This window comes from Dermacentor silvarum, chromosome 7, assembly GCF_013339745.2.
Source record: "Dermacentor silvarum isolate Dsil-2018 chromosome 7, BIME_Dsil_1.4, whole genome shotgun sequence".
In the NCBI taxonomy this organism is placed as follows: domain Eukaryota; kingdom Metazoa; phylum Arthropoda; class Arachnida; order Ixodida; family Ixodidae; genus Dermacentor; species Dermacentor silvarum.
In genome coordinates this window covers 136,057,077-136,072,625 of record NC_051160.1, presented here as the reverse complement: position 1 = coordinate 136,072,625, position 15,549 = coordinate 136,057,077, and the positions used below count along the sequence as shown (strand labels likewise).

The window sequence follows — 15,549 nt, the reverse complement described above, 5'->3', positions numbered from 1 at the left end:
GATTGCCAACTGAAATTTGGAGGTGGGCCAAATTAAAATTTCGCCACGCCGGCCTCATTTTGATGAAGACGAAATGCAAAAACGCCTGTGTCCTGTGTATTGTGGGTGCGTTAAAGATCCCTGATGGTAAAAATTATTCCGGAATCCCCTACTACGGCATTTCTCATAATCGAATCGTGTTGTTTGGAGAAGGAGGGTGGGCCAACTGAAATTTGGGGGGGGGGGCAACTTAAATTTGGGGATGGATCGACTAAAATTTGCGGGCATGTACGCATACTTAGACAACTGCAGTGGAGTTCCTGCATTCTTTTTAGAGTGCAATAAGCTAGAAGAGACCTTGGGGTCAGACAAGATGCGACAAGGTCTTCTTCTTTCTGGGGTTTCACGTGATAAAACGAGTTCTGATTATGAGGCACGCCGTAGTGGAGGCCTCGGGGTTAATTTTGACCATCTGGAGCTCTTTAACGTGCACTACAACGCAAGCACTGCGGCCGCCGCGGCCGGGATTCGATCCCGCCATCAAGGTGTTCGCCGAGTTGTAGGCATGCTTCGTTCCTCGGAAGCACCCAGAGCTTCTACTACTATGCTGAACGACGTGCGGTTTGGCAAGCGTGATTAGCAGTTTGATATTTCCTCGCGAGAGCCATTTCGTGCTGTAAATAGGCACATTGATTCGCCGTGGTTGACGCCATAGCTCATTTGCTATGGCGTTGCCTTACGGAGCACGAGGTCATGGGTTCAAAGCGGCCGCGGCAGCCTCATTCAGAATAGACAGAGCGCAAAAAAAAAATTCTGTAGTGATGTGTCTCACATAGGATCGTGGTTTCGGCATTCATTGCTCCAGACCATTATTTGTTGAATTTTATCTGTTACTCCAGATGCGTATCTAACACGCATTTTTCATTTTCGCCTGCTGTAGCTTCGAAAGACGGAGATAGCAATTACAGCCAGCGTTCATTGTGTACAGAAAAAAAACAGTGGTTAATTTACAATCAAGGTGATCCCGTGCGTGCCAGACCATCATGATAAGAAGGACCTCTCAATTTATAAATTTCACAAGAGTGAGTGCGTGAATGCATTTTTATGACAGTGCCATTGAATTCCAAGTCTTAATAAAACAAGAAAGATCTCACTATTACAGTAGAAGGTAATAAGAAGCATCAAGTGCATCATGGAAAGCGCGCAATTAAGAGGATAGACAACTGGGCCAGTTGGTATTGATTCATGGCATGTAAGCAACAGCGCACTATAAACGAACGTGAAAGAAGATGTGCACACAACACAAGCGCTGATTTTGAACTGGAAAGCTTATTGAATGAACGAGTTTATATGCCCATAACTGCGCATGCGCCTGCAAGGCACTGAACAATTGATGACAATCATTCGTTGTTTGATCAGGGGATACTAAAAAGTAAGAAATTACCAACTATCTGATGCAACGTGCTGCTCGACCATCATCCACTTGCGTGGTCTAAATGGGATTTTATTTCGATGGCTAGTGAAGGCTGAATAACACAGTCTAGTCCTGCTTTTTGTATTCATAGGCCTCACAAATTTCACCTGTCAACTGGTCTGGGTGGTGAAAAAGAATCTCGGTCCTAGCGAATTCTGCGGGGCACCCACAGTCACGGCAACGCATTGCCGAGGAGGAAACAACGCATTGTGTGAGGAGGAAACAGTGCCTTTCAGCGCATTTTGGTGCTCCCTGAGGCGCAAGTTCACACAGCGCCCTTATTGTCCCACGTACACTCGGCCACACGCGAGGGGAATTCTATACACTACCACAATGGCGCAAGGCACGAGCATATTAGTTTACCGTACAGGACCGGCATCTTTTTCATTTGCGCCTTTTCCCATAGGTTTTCTTAGACAGGTTGACAGGGCGTAGATCAATAAATTCGGCTCCATGTGCGTGGTGGTTTGACTCCATGTGCACGGCGGATTCCCGCCAGCTGTGCCTTAGCACAGGTATCAAAACGGGTTATACCCCTCGCCACCACCGATGCCTTTTTCACAAGTGCTGCGATACTCGGCGGCGGCACGTCCCACCAATCGTTGTGCCCCTTTGTCTCGTGACACAGAGATCGCGCTAGCACTATTACCAGCAGTTGCCCTTTGGACTCGCTATGGGACAGACCCCATTTAACCACATCTTCCTGGACTCTGACGTCAGGATCGTTACTATTCCGTGCAGTGCGCCGCGGCTATGAACGCTGTGGCTCATACACTAGTCTATGACGACGGGGCAGACTTAGCGCAGCAGACCTATGTACTACTTGGCTACCGCGCCGGGCGAAAACACGAAGCCGGTGTCCTTGCTCTTTTATGTCGACGACGCTCAATATAGTCAATAATGATCATATATAAATTCACTACAGCAATATTCACTATAGCAGACCCACCATAGTCGCAGCCTCGCTGGCTTTGATCTTCACACTAGTGGAGCGGCTCTGAATTTGTTTCACTTGTAGTTTATACGATAAACTTGGTCAGCGCTTAAAAGATATGGTGTAAAGTGCTTATAGGTAAGTTTTTTCAAGGTAGGAAATTCGATGATGATGATGCCTGTGGCCGTTCCCTTTGAAGCGGAAGATCAACAATCCTAGACCGGATAAGCATGAATCATCTCGTTGTGTGTCGTCGCATTTGAACATTTATCGCTATCTTGAACTGCAAAATATGAAATGACCGTGATGTCAAACTTCCCCATACAGCAAGTGGCAAAGATGAAAAATTTATGGCAGATGTAAGCTCTGCCTCACGAGCAACCCACACACCCGCTCACAAAGGCCCCCTCTGACGTAGTGGCCGTGCATGTGAAAACTAGTATTTTAATCGTTGTTTGAGCTTGCCTTTCGTATTCTCACAGGTACCTTTTTTCAGCATGCTCAATATGAACAGGAAAGTGGCGCTGATCACAGGTAAGAATACTTTGTGTTCGACCTCGTAAAACTAGCGCATTCATTTGTTAATGAATGGAAATAAAATAGTTGCGTTGCATGTACGGAAACTGATCGTTGATTTTGAGGGACTTCGTATAGGAGCATGGTAAACCTTTTTTACCACTTAGGGTTCCTTACCACCCCGACGAATCACAGTACATCAGCGCTTCTGAATTCCGTCACCATCGAGATGCGGTGACCACGGCCAGTGTGTTGGAAGGGAACGAAAATAAAAACGAGAAACGTAAAGAAAACGATATTGTTGACCGGAACAAAAACGTAACCGAAACGTTATTTATTATTTTGTTTCGGAGTTAAACCAAAATATCTTTCTTGGTTTTCGGTTCAAGGGGGAAAGTCGGCAATACGAAACAACCGACGTCAGGCAAACTCAGAATTAGCCCGTATCTCAAGGGTCCGCATAAGCGCGTATCTTAGGCAGGGATAGTGTGAGCGATAGCCGGTCCAGCGCCCTACTTATCTAAGCCTGCTGCGCGGTGCACTTGAAGTTTAGCATCGTAGCTAAACCCAGAGATGGCGCGCAAAAGAACTTATTTCCTTTTCTGTGGGTACAATATTTTGTTACCGAAGTTTTGTTGTGTCTATGTTCGTTTAAAGCCCGGCCCACACGGAGCGAACTTTCACGGCGAACTTCGTGCGGCCCGGCACCAACGCGGCGGAACGCCTGCGTGCAATCGCCGTGCTGCACCCACATGCGGTGCACCCACCCACATGCGAAAAACGGGCGGCTGCTGCCGCCACAATTTCAGTGTTGCTACAAAGAGCGTGATTTCATTCCCAGTAAAATGCAGCGAACAAATAGTTTTGTATCTGCCACTGAACCATATTGGTAGCGCCTGGACGCCCGTAATCAGTCGACCATTGTACGCGATGCAAGCAGCTTTTGTCGCCATGTTCGCTCTAGGCTTTTTGGCTGGCTATCCGAGTCAAATGGGGTGGTAGGAATTTGGACGCGACCGCGCCTTGATTGGTCCTCGCTGACAGGCTTCATTCGCCGCTTCCGGCGAGCGGTTGACCGCCGGCGAACATACCTAGCCCGTCTTGAGCGACGGCGAACAGCCGCCGGCCGCCGGGAGGACGCCACGCGCGGCCATTCGCCAGTCTTTCGCAAGAAAATCGATCCACGTGGGTTGTGCTTTTGTTAGCGTTATCGCAACAGTGGTCTCACATTTCCGCGTGTACATTCGATGATGCGCTGCTTCTGAGATAATGCTCAGTGGCTTGACTCAAGGCCATGGTCTCAGAATTCGTAATTCACTTATTGAGAAACTTAAATACTGTGGTTTTACCGTTGCTTCGCTTCGAAAATTTCATGTTATCTAGCACTGCGCACACTTTTTTTCTTATACAGGTGCATCAACCGGAATTGGAGAAGGAACGGCTCTTCGATTTGCTTCATTAGGTTGCTGGCTTTCCCTTACAGCGAGAAATAGGCTCGCTTTGGAAGAGGTGGCCGAGAAATGCCGGGCCAAAGGTGTTCCCACGGAGAAGGTAGGAGTTACCACGTGTTAGTGAACGTATCAAACGCAGATGGGGGTTAATTCGATTAATATTTTAAACAATGCCGCCACACCCAACTCACGATGCCTGTTGGCGGTAATGCTGTTAGAATTAAACCAACACGGCCAAAGGACGCATTTCCGCCGTCAAAACGAGTTATGTATGAACCGTGTACTGCAGGGAGACTCCTCTTCCATGCTCTTCCATACTCTGCACCATCCAGCGCCGTCCACTGCGAAGCCTATGCGTGGCTTCCGTAATGCATGGCGCGCTAGAGCGTGCGAAAGCTTCAAAACTCGTCCTGTGGCAATGGGGCTGCTTTCTCGCACTGCTTTCCGGACATGCCGCGCCATCGATTGGCACTGCCAATAAGGCCGCGTGTTGCCTCTGAGACGAGAAGCGTGGCGTGACGGCGCCTGCGATTGCTGAGAATTGTTACCTTGCTTGGTGCACACCAAGTGGCACATGCTCAATGACCGAAGTTGGCGAGAGATTCATTGAACAACGGTTCATTGATGCCCCAGAGAGTGGATGGGAAAGTGGCGCTGCGGTAACTCAAATGGTAAGAGGACTGCACACGTAATGCGAAGACGTGGGTCGTTCCTCACCTGCTGTAAGTTGCTTTTTCATCCACTTTCATTTCCATTAATCTATCATTTTTTTCAATTAGTAAGTACAAGTAACTTCCCCTATGTTGTGTTTGGTGTTTTCACAGTTTTGACCGGTTGAACGATGTTCATCGCGGTTTACAAAAAGGTACTTGCTAAGTTGACTTTATTGTAAACCCTGATGAATATCACTCTACCGGTCGAAACTGTTGAAATTGAATACTTGTTCTGCTTACCTGGCAGCATCACTCAAGTTCTTTATGTTTGAAAGGTAGCCTGAAAAGTTTCCCTTCACTTCCGTATATACAGGGTGTTTCAGCGAAGCCTTTCAAGAATGTTTCAAGGCTGCCTGTGATGATGATGAGTTCTAGATGATGAGTTCGTCTACCTGAAGAGGCGGATATTACTTTCACCAAAAAGTGAAACGCATGATTGACTAATTAAAAATTATTCACTAATTATGCATTGGCATTCAAGATACTTTCTTAAAAAAAACGTCGTTTTATGCAGTGAAGCACAAAAGTAACGGGAACGCCAATCCCTTTCTCCCCAAAGTTCAAGAATTACTATTTCGAAACTGGTCTCATCCCAAGAATTCGGTCCTAGTGGATCCGCCTTACGAACTCCGCGGCTCGAACTTGTAAAGTACAATATGGGCCACAAGGTAATTATTTAAAAACTTAATTGGTGAAGCTTGGCTAATTAGTAGATTATGCATTGCAATTGTTGTGGAAGTTATGTACGCCTCGTCGGGTAAACCAGCTCAGCAACTAGAATTGTGGTACCTGCCACAGGCAACTTTCAAAAATTTTTTAAAGTGCTCGCTGAGACACCTTGTATATATATATATATATATATATATATATATATATATATATATATATATATACAGAAAAATGAGAAGCACAGCTGCGCGGTGTGAGCTTAGGCTGATTTACCCAACAGTTGCGGTCGGTGGACCGACCTTTTTCAAGTGATACTGGCTGATTCTCGCAACACTCTCTTTATATCTTCAGGTAGAGAAAGAACACGCAAAAAAGAGAGAAGCGAGAGATAAAAAAACCATGAGGGAGAGATACGATGGCCAGAGAGATTACTTGTTGGTAACTGGGTTCTTCACGACGCGTTCCTGTCATCACTGAAAGTGGACAGGTCGTTGACACGGTCCCCGTTACACGCGCTTTTACATAATCGACGCCGATGCATGGTACATTCCCGTCAACAGTGGCAGTGGACATGTCATTGACACGATCGCAGTTACGCGTGCTTTGACATACATGATTTACGAGCACGCCTGCCATTTCGAGCTGAACGTGCAAAAAGAAATAATAAACATGAGGGAGAGAGCCGATGGCCAGAGAGATTACTTGTTGGTAACGGGGTTCTTCGCGATGCGTTTCTGTCATTATTGGCAGTGGACAGGCCTTTGACACGGTTCCCTTTACACGCGCTTTTACATGATTTATTTGTATTTATTTATTGAACATACCCTCAGGGCCAAGGGCATTAGAGAGGGGAGTGGGTGACATGTGAAATAATTTACACAACACACACACACACACACACACACACATATATATATATATATATATATATATATATATATATATATATATTAGGGTTTTTTAGCTGCACCAAATTTTTAAAATTAGGAAAAATTTAAATCTTGGTCACGTTATGTTTACCATTCGAGTCTACGTATTGGCGGCCTCTAGATACCGCGCAATTTTCGCACTTACATGCGTAATTAGCGAAGTTACGCTAATTCACTTTCTCATTATCAACAATAGGTGGCTATAGAAAATGAGTACTTTGGGGCCCGTCCTCGACACTACCTATCCCAACGATCAAATTTTGAATAACGGAGTTCATGTGGGAGCTACGCGAACAATCAGTTCCCCTTGGCAGGCCTGCTTGAAACTGAAACTAGCCGCAAAAAGAGCGTCTGTGTCGTCGATGTCGCCGCCCGCCAGCCTTTCGTCACGTCTCCGACGTCACCGCTGGTCCGGCCCAACGAGCAGCTTGCGTTATCTCCTTGCTATCTGCGGCGTTCTCCGTGACGCCGTGCCTGTGAGAGAGAGAGAGAGAAAGCGAAGAGAGGAAATGCAGGGAGGTTAACCAGACGAACGTCCGGTTTGCTACCCTACACAAGGGGTAAGGGAAAGGGGGAGTAAAAAGAGGAAAAGAGGAAGAGAGTGAGCATTGTGTGTGCAGCGAGGCACCATGACACCAAAGTCAAGTCCCATAGCTGGTGATGTGCGTTGAAGACATCTGACATGAACCAAGGGCCACTGGTCGTTGCGTGAATAGGAGGCGGTGGGTGAGCCACGGGGCTTACTCGAGACTTGCAAGCACTGGATTAAGAGTATCCAGTACTGGCACTGCACTTCGTGCTGACGGAGTATGCAGCTTGCTTAACAGTATACGAAGGGTATTTACTAGGGAGCGAAGCATCACAACCACTTGCCGGTCTACTTCGGGCAATTTATCAGTCGTCGGCATTCTCGACTCTACCGCGGTGCACTGTACACTTTGATCTGACTGTGGTGCCTGCTGTGGCATCGGTTGTGGCTTCGCCTGTGGCCTCGGCTGTGGCGTCGGCTGTGGCTTCAACTGTGGTGTTGGCTGTGGCGTCGGCTGTGGCATCGAGTGTGGCATCGGCTGTGGCGGCGGCTGTGGCGTCGGCTGTGGCCATGACTGTGGCTTCGACTGTGGCTTCAGCTGGGGTATTCGCTGTGGTTTCGGTTGTGGCTTCTGCTGTGGTGGCGGCTGTAGCTTTTGTAGCGCGGGCCAGGCTTCAGTATTGTTCTCCGGCACGACCTTGTCAGTATTATATTCGACTTCGACAGGCCTAGGGGGCAGAGGAGGAGGAGTTGTCGGATGTGCCGCACTCTTCATAGAGGAACCTTCGTTCTTTGAAGTCCGACGGCGTCGACGGCGTCGAGAGCGTCGCTTTCTAATGGCCGCAACAGCTTCCCGACGAGACGAATGGTCTCTTGCCATCTGCTTCAAGACCGCCCTTTCTTTCCTCATTTTAGGTCAGTCCTTTGAGGTAGCATCATGGGACCCAATGCAATTTGGGCATTTGAGCACCGTGGCTACACATGAGTCTGCAGCGTGGGGTTGCGCGCAGCGCGAGCAAACTCTCGTATTCTCGCACACAGTGCTCACGTGACCCAGCCTCAGGCAGTTGCGGCATTGGAGTGGTCTTTGGATAAATGGACGCACGGGGTGTCTAAAGTGGCCCACCTTGACGTGTGAGGGAATATTTTCGCCCTTGAAAACCACCTTCACACAGCGGGATGTGCCGAGTCGAGACACGTGAGTGATAGTGCAGCCATCAACGGCTGGCTTAATTAAAATCGGCAAGTCGGCGCTGGAGATGGAGACGTCCACGTCGCTGATGACACCAGTAGTGGTATCACTGTCCAGAGGAATGCACGAGCAGACCTTATTGCCTGCAAGTTCCGTAAGTTTGCTCAAAGTGATCCGTGCCGTCTCATGTATGACGTCAATAGCCAAGACATTTTTGCGTGCGTTGACTCTGACATCCGTGACTTGATTTGGCGCCACCGCTTCGAGAAACACCGAGACAGACTGTCGGTTGAGTCGCCTCAGGTTGTCGGTAGCGAGTTCTGGTATAAATAAAATTGTACTGACTGCGCTATTCCGAGTTGGTCCTGCAGTCGACGTGCTTGAAGACAAATAAGCCCTGGTGTTTCTTCGTTTCGCCTTGCGGGTCCTCACAAGCTGAAAGTCGTCATCGGAGAAGTCCTCACTGCTGAGCGAGTAGACACTGGTATCGTCGCTGTCGGTGTCGCTGGTAGGCCGGTCCGCTTCCTAGACGCAGCCACCGCTGAAGTCGCCATCCCCAGCAGAGGCGCGGGGACGTCAACTTGCATCCGTGCAACAATCCATGACGGCTACCCGAAATTTACCGAGAAATCAGGCGAAAACAGCAGAGCTACAGAAGTAGCGTTCTGGCTCGCAGAAACTTCGTTTTCGTCTTCCCCACCGTGCCTGTAGTATCTAAAAGCCCAGGGAGCGGGGTTGGCGCTACAGCGTAACGTGGCGCCCGACAGAATGACGAAGTAAATTTGGCGGCCCGCCGGCATTGAAGCGTTAGGCCAACGCCGCAAACAGCAAGGAGATAACGCAAGCTGCTCGTTGGGCCGGACCAGCGGTGACGTCGGAGACGTGACGAAAGGCTGGGAGGCGGCGACATCGACGACACAGACGCTTTTTTTTTGCGGCCAGTTTCAGTTTCAAGCAGCCTGCAAAGGGAACTAGTTGTTCGCGTAGCTCCCACATGAACTCCACTATTCAAAATTTGATCGTTGGGATAGGTAGTGTCGATGACGGGCCCCAATGTATTCATTTCCTATAGCCATCTATTGCTAATAATTATAAAGTTAATTAGCGTCATATCATTATTACGCACGGAAGTGCAGAAATTGCTCTGTATCTAGAGGCCGCCAATACGTACACTCGAATGGTAAACATAACGTGAGCAAGATTTTCATTTTGCTAATTTAAAAATTTGGTGCAGCTAAAAAAACACCCTGTATATATATATATATATATATATATATATATATATATATAACAAAAATGAGCAAACACATAAAATTCAAATTATATAGTTAGCGAGGGCGTTCTTGCATAGGTGGTGATTTCTGGTAGAGGTATCCGAAGGAAGGTGATTCCATTCTTGGGATTTCCGTGGTAAGAATGACTGAAAAAAAGCGTAAGTTCTGCAAAAAGGAATTCGAACTTTTTGTGCGTGATTTAGGCGAGATAAAACATAGTGAGGAGGTGATATGAGCTCATGGCGGAGCTGAGTATGATAAAATATGGAGTGAAAAAGGCTCAAACGAAACAACTTACGACGGGATGCAAGGGATGACAGATCAAGACTTAATTTCATGGAAGATATGCTTTCTGTTCTGTTGTAGTTAGACAGAAGGAACCGCGTAGAGGTTTTTTGAAGCATTTTAATGAGCGAATTAGGCTACATATAGGAGGCAGCATATTCTAGTTTCGAGCGAATGAGCGTTTTGTACATGATTAATTTTATGGATGAAGATACTTGTGCGAAGTTACGACGGAGGTACCCCAAAATTCGATTAGCCTTGCTAATCATATACGAAATGTGATATGCCCAAGAGAGTTTTGATGTAATGTGAATGCGAAAGTATTTATATGAGGACACGGCCTCGAAAGAAGTATTAGAGATGTGGTAAATGGACGAAACAGATGATGTTCGAGATATGCGCATATGTTTGCATTTCCTTATGGTAAGTGCGATCAACCGTATGTCGCACCATTTGTTATTAGCATCAAGGTCGGACTGAAGGGCTTTAGTATCATCAACGCAGGTTATTTCTCGACAGACAGCACAATCAATGGAAAAAAGGTTAATGTACGAGGAAACACACCAAGGTAAGTCAATAATGTCAATAAGAAAGAGTAAATGGCCCAGTACAGTCCCGTGAGAAACCCGAGATCGAACAGCAGTGCACTCTGAATTTACGGTATTTGTAGACACAAACTGAGAACGGTTAGTAAGAAAGATTTCTACCCAATAGAGCAGTTTAGCGTCTATGTAAAGCTGGCGAAGTTTGCAGAGAAGCAGTTTATGGCATACCTTGTCAAATGCTTTAGAAAAATCTAGAAAAATGCAGTCAGTCAGAGAAGAACGATCAAGGATGGCATGAAGTTTGTGAATGAAATATATTAGTTGGATTTCACAAGAATATGATTTGCGAAAACCATGTTGCGATGGCGAAAAAAAATGAATTTGATTCGAGAAAGTTAGCAAGGTTTGAAAACAGAATATGCTCAAATATTTTGCAGGGAATGATTGTGAGGGAAATGGGCCGGTAATTTAATGGTGATTGCTGGTTACCTGACTTTAAAAGTGGAATCTCCTTCCCCATGTTCCATTCAAATGGAAGAGATCCCGTGTGCAATGATTGCTGAAGCAGTCTAGTTAAAATAATTGATGAATACGCCATCTCGGCTTTTAAGAACTTTGTGTTAATTTCATTGCAGCCGGGTGAAGAGGAACATTTTAATTTCTTAATAAGATTTTCAACACCGCCAGAATTAATAAAACAGGAAACATAATGGTGTATTCGGTGCATGAAAATTATGGCAGCGAGATATTTTGGTCATCATAAAAGTTACGGGAGGCAATGGTGTTAATTAAACACGGATGCGCATTTTTCGGGAGAGATGGCACCACCAAGTCCTGTCGATAAGGTTGACTGTGTCATCAGTTTTGGGATTTACACAGCGCCAGAACTTTAGGGGATGTTAGAACTTGCCGGACTTAGAGCAGGTTATGTATATATACACTCAAGCACACACACACACACACACACACATATATATATATATATATATATATATTATATATATATACGTGTGTGCTTGAGTGTTTGTGTGCGTGCGTGCGCGTGAGCCTGTGTGAATTTGTGTGTGTGTGTGTGTGTGTGTGTGTGTGCGTGCCTGTGTGTGTTGGGGGGAGGAGAGGAGAGAAGGAGGGAGTTTCTCTTCCAAGTTTACGTTTTCTGTGGTTTTCTTAGTTAAACATTGCGCCATGTGTAAAGAGCTGTGCTGTAGCCGACAGTACCAGACGTTCGCAATACAACGTTAACATTGGCCCATTTTCGTTCTCAACAACGAAAACGTATTTCCCAAAAAGCAAAGGTAGGGTACACGGCGCTGTTGCGAGCCTACACGTGCGCTATGACGAACAGCGGCTGGTTAAGGTCAGGCTTTAACCTACCGCTGAAGTACTTTTACTTATTTTTACCTGCTCTGCGTCCGCTTTGCGTGTGTACTGCGATAAACAGGATATAGGGGAGCAGAGAAAGAGGTCGGGTGAGCACATGCCGGGGCCATTTCAGTCTACGCTCTGCAGCGGATGTACTAAAAAAAGTTAAGTGAAGGCTGGATTATTGGCTGGATATATCTGGACTCCTATAATGCTAGAAAGCAAAGCTCATACTACTGTTTCTAGAATATTGGATGCACTCTTTAGTTTCTTCCACAGTAACAAATCCGCATATGGCGTGTAGCACTTCCTATAAACGGCTTAAAATATATTTTCATTTTTAATACAATGTAGACGATCGGGATGTACAGTTAATAATTACGTCTGATTGTGAATTCTACTGGTCTATCTAGAGCGGTGTGTCAAATCTACGAGGAAGCATGAAATCCCAGCGCAGGGTGGCCCAATACAGGTGTACGAGAGAAGAATAAGTATGCTCCAGCTGAGAGCGCAGATCAAGCTGGGATATGCATCCACCCCAAGGACGTTATATTGTTACGTGGAAACACAGTAGGTAAACTATTTACACGGTGTACTTACAAGGGGTAGCAAGCGCTGGCCAACATGGAAACCAGGTAGAGGCAGAGGTAGAGCCCTGGAGTTACTGGCACATACCCACTCTATGGGATTGGCCAAGAACCAGACATCAAACAAGACACTTCGTCGTCGTCAGATCAGCCAGCGACCGCGTATGGGTGCGTCCCACTAAATCCAAGTGACCACATCATCTTCTTGGAATACCGTGTAGCATGACACCCAGAGGCCGAAGCGCCGTGCCGGCGCCGCTGAGCATCCACGGCAGAGGAACGGTGGTAATGCTTAAGTCTCGAAACGTGGACGATGTCGGTGGACAACGTGTCAGAAGATGTTGTGGAAGAGGCGCAGACAATCTCGTACGTGACGACAGAGACTTGTCGAAGGACGCGGTATGGGCCCTTGCTGCGAGGAAGGAGCTTTTCAGAAAGGCCCACATGTCGGGCGGGTGTCCAACGTAACACGAGGGCATCCGGAGCGACACGTTCGTCGCGGTGCAGCTGGTCGTAAAGGCGCTTTTGCACTGTCTTGGGAAGCAGCAAGTCTACTACTGGTTATCTTCCGCGCGTAATCAGCCCGGGCAATTACGTCGCGCGCATATTCACGAGTTGAATTTGCAGGGGGAAGAAAGACATTTGTCCAGTGGTGAAGTTTGTTTACGTCCAAACAAAAGGTAAAGCGGAGAGTATCCGGCAGTGTCGTGGCGGGAGAAATTGTATGCGAATTGTATGACAGTGCAAGGTCCCAATCACGGTGGTGAGCCGACCCGTACTTGAAAAGCATATCTGTTACAGTAGCTCCAATTCCCAAGAATATGCATCCCGAGTACAACAAGGAAAGGCGCCAAGCACGCGCACATCATATTCAATCGATGTACTCCAATAACGCTAGGTACAATACGTACTACACAGACGCAGCTGCGTATGCAGAGGCTACCGGGCAGCGCTACCAAAGGAGGCCGGTACGCCCTGGCAGTCGTGAACGCGATCAGCCAGCAGCAAATTACCGCGTCGACCACGATGGGCTCCCCCACCTCGGCCGAAATGTTAGCAGTGGCGATCGCGCTCGCTCACGCGGAGCGTTCGGAAAGGGACTCGGTCGTGGTCACTGACTCCCGGGAGACATGTTGCATGTTTCTTAAGGGGCACGAGACTGCGGCTAGCCTCGCGATAATCACTAAATCGTTCAACCACCGCCATCGCCTACTCTGGTGCCCGGGACATGCGGGGGTACAGGGGAATGAACAGGCTAACGCTTTAGCTCGAGCGTCTACTAACCGAGCGATGGCGTCCTCTTCGACCCCAACCCCTCACACTATCCCTCACAAAATCCCATCAATTTAAATGTAAAAGACATCCTTGCTCATCAGCGCGGAGTCCGCAGAAAATACCCGCCGCCTCACCTACAACTTAGCGGGGAAGAGGCCGCCGATTGGCGCAAAATAGAGACCGGGGTATTCCCCCATCTAAAACTGCTAAATGTCATGTATCCCACCCGGTATAGGGCCACGTGCGCTTGGTGCGGTGGCATACCTACACTAATACATGTGACCTGGGAGTGTAGTAAGCCCCTTCATAGGCCCACTATAATATCTCAATGGAGCAGTGGGAGGCACAGCTCACCCGTTCCGACTTGGCAGGACAAAAGTCCTAAGTTAGCCAGGTCAGGCAGGCGGCAGAGGCCAGTGGGCCCTGGACTGAGGGGCTCCGACCACCGCTATACTTAAAATATTTTCCAGCCAAATAAAGTTTCTCTCTCTCTCTCTCTCGCTATATATATCTGTTAAGGTCTGAGTCAAGCGGTTGGTGAGCCCGTTCGTCTGGAAATGGTATGAGGTGGTGATCTTGTGCTACGCGGAGCAGCAGCGCAGGATATCGTTGCTGACTTTCGACAGGAAGCCACGGCCTCGCTCTGGGAGCAATTGACGTAAGGTACCGTGCACTAAAATTAGGTCACGGAGAAAAAAGTCCGCGACGTCAGTTGCGCAACTGGTCACCAGCGCTCGTGCCATTGCTTAGCCTGTCGCGTAATCGGTAGTGACGGAAACCAATTTGTTTCCATAAGCGGATGTTGGAAAGGTTCCGAGAAGGTGCAAGCCGACACGGAATAAGGGTTCACGTGTGACGTCGATGGGCTCTAGATACCCAGCTGGAAGCGTACGCTCTAACGCGATAGCGTTTGTGGCCCCGTGTCGCAGAAAATCCGGCGTCGACAACCGGCGTGTGATCGCGGGTGGCGGAGAAAATCATCCGACCACATCAACCGCGCAGGCCCTCCACGTGGTGCAAGGTATTTCTACAAGACTCGGGGCAGTAGCAAACAATCATAAAATAATAAATAAAGGTACTAGGGCGTTCACATTTTAATGTAAGACCACTTATATTGCCCCTGGAATACGTCTTTCCAGGAATGCATTTCAATTTAAAAGTGAAGCCGACTTTAAGCGGATCGGTGTAGGCTTGGTCTTTGTAAGCTGGCTTTCCCACGTTCAGTGTTGCAGTGAATGAAGCCTACTTGTCGTTTGTGAACGATGCGATGCGAATGGGTCCCGATAAGGCTGTCGCGTTCTACTCTTAAAGGCAAAGCTTAAGTGCCCTCCAATTTTTTTTCGGCGTTGGCAGAGCTCGTAGGTGTTGACATAACGCCGAAATTAGCGGGCTATGCCAGGCCAATAGAAGTGACGGCGTACGTGGTCATGTGTGCGAGTAAGACCTAGGTGGCAAGCGGTTGGAGCGTTGTGAAGCTCACGAAGAAATCTGGGGCGTATGTGCGATGGTATAACTAGGAGAAGATCAGGACCGTCAGGTCACTCGTAACGCCGATATAACGCACCATCCTTCAGGGTGAACAGCCGCACAGAGGCGTCGCTGCGAAATGATTCCAGTCGCTCGATTATTTCCTTTAAGCAGGCATCCTGACGCTGTTCGTCGACGATGTTATGCAACTGGCTTACGGAAAAGATGCGATCAAGGGATTCAGAGTGGGCCACAGGGTAGCAGAACAAACAATCCGCATCTTTGTGCAGGTATACCACCATGTAGGTGTACTCTCACTGGCGCAGTGCACATTGAGCGAGTCGGCCTGTAGGATCTTTCAAAGAGCG

The 15,549-nt window shown here is 47.7% G+C and overlaps 1 protein-coding gene across 2 annotated transcripts in view; it reads left to right on the top strand.

Annotated features, from left to right (window-relative positions):
- Nucleotides 1-2,829: 2,829 nt before the first annotated feature.
- Nucleotides 2,830-15,549, top strand: part of LOC119458471 (3-oxoacyl-[acyl-carrier-protein] reductase FabG) — a 463,543-nt gene continuing 450,823 nt past the window's right edge. The window contains exons 1-2 of one of the 2 annotated variants that reach the window (XM_049671242.1): nucleotides 2,830-2,921; nucleotides 4,315-4,454. In XM_049671242.1, coding sequence (XP_049527199.1) covers nucleotides 2,885-2,921; nucleotides 4,315-4,454 — 177 coding nt within the window. In that variant the 5' untranslated portion in view covers nucleotides 2,830-2,884. The remainder of the gene's footprint in view (nucleotides 2,922-4,314; nucleotides 4,455-15,549) is intronic. The other variant, XM_049671240.1, reaches the window with a different exon arrangement.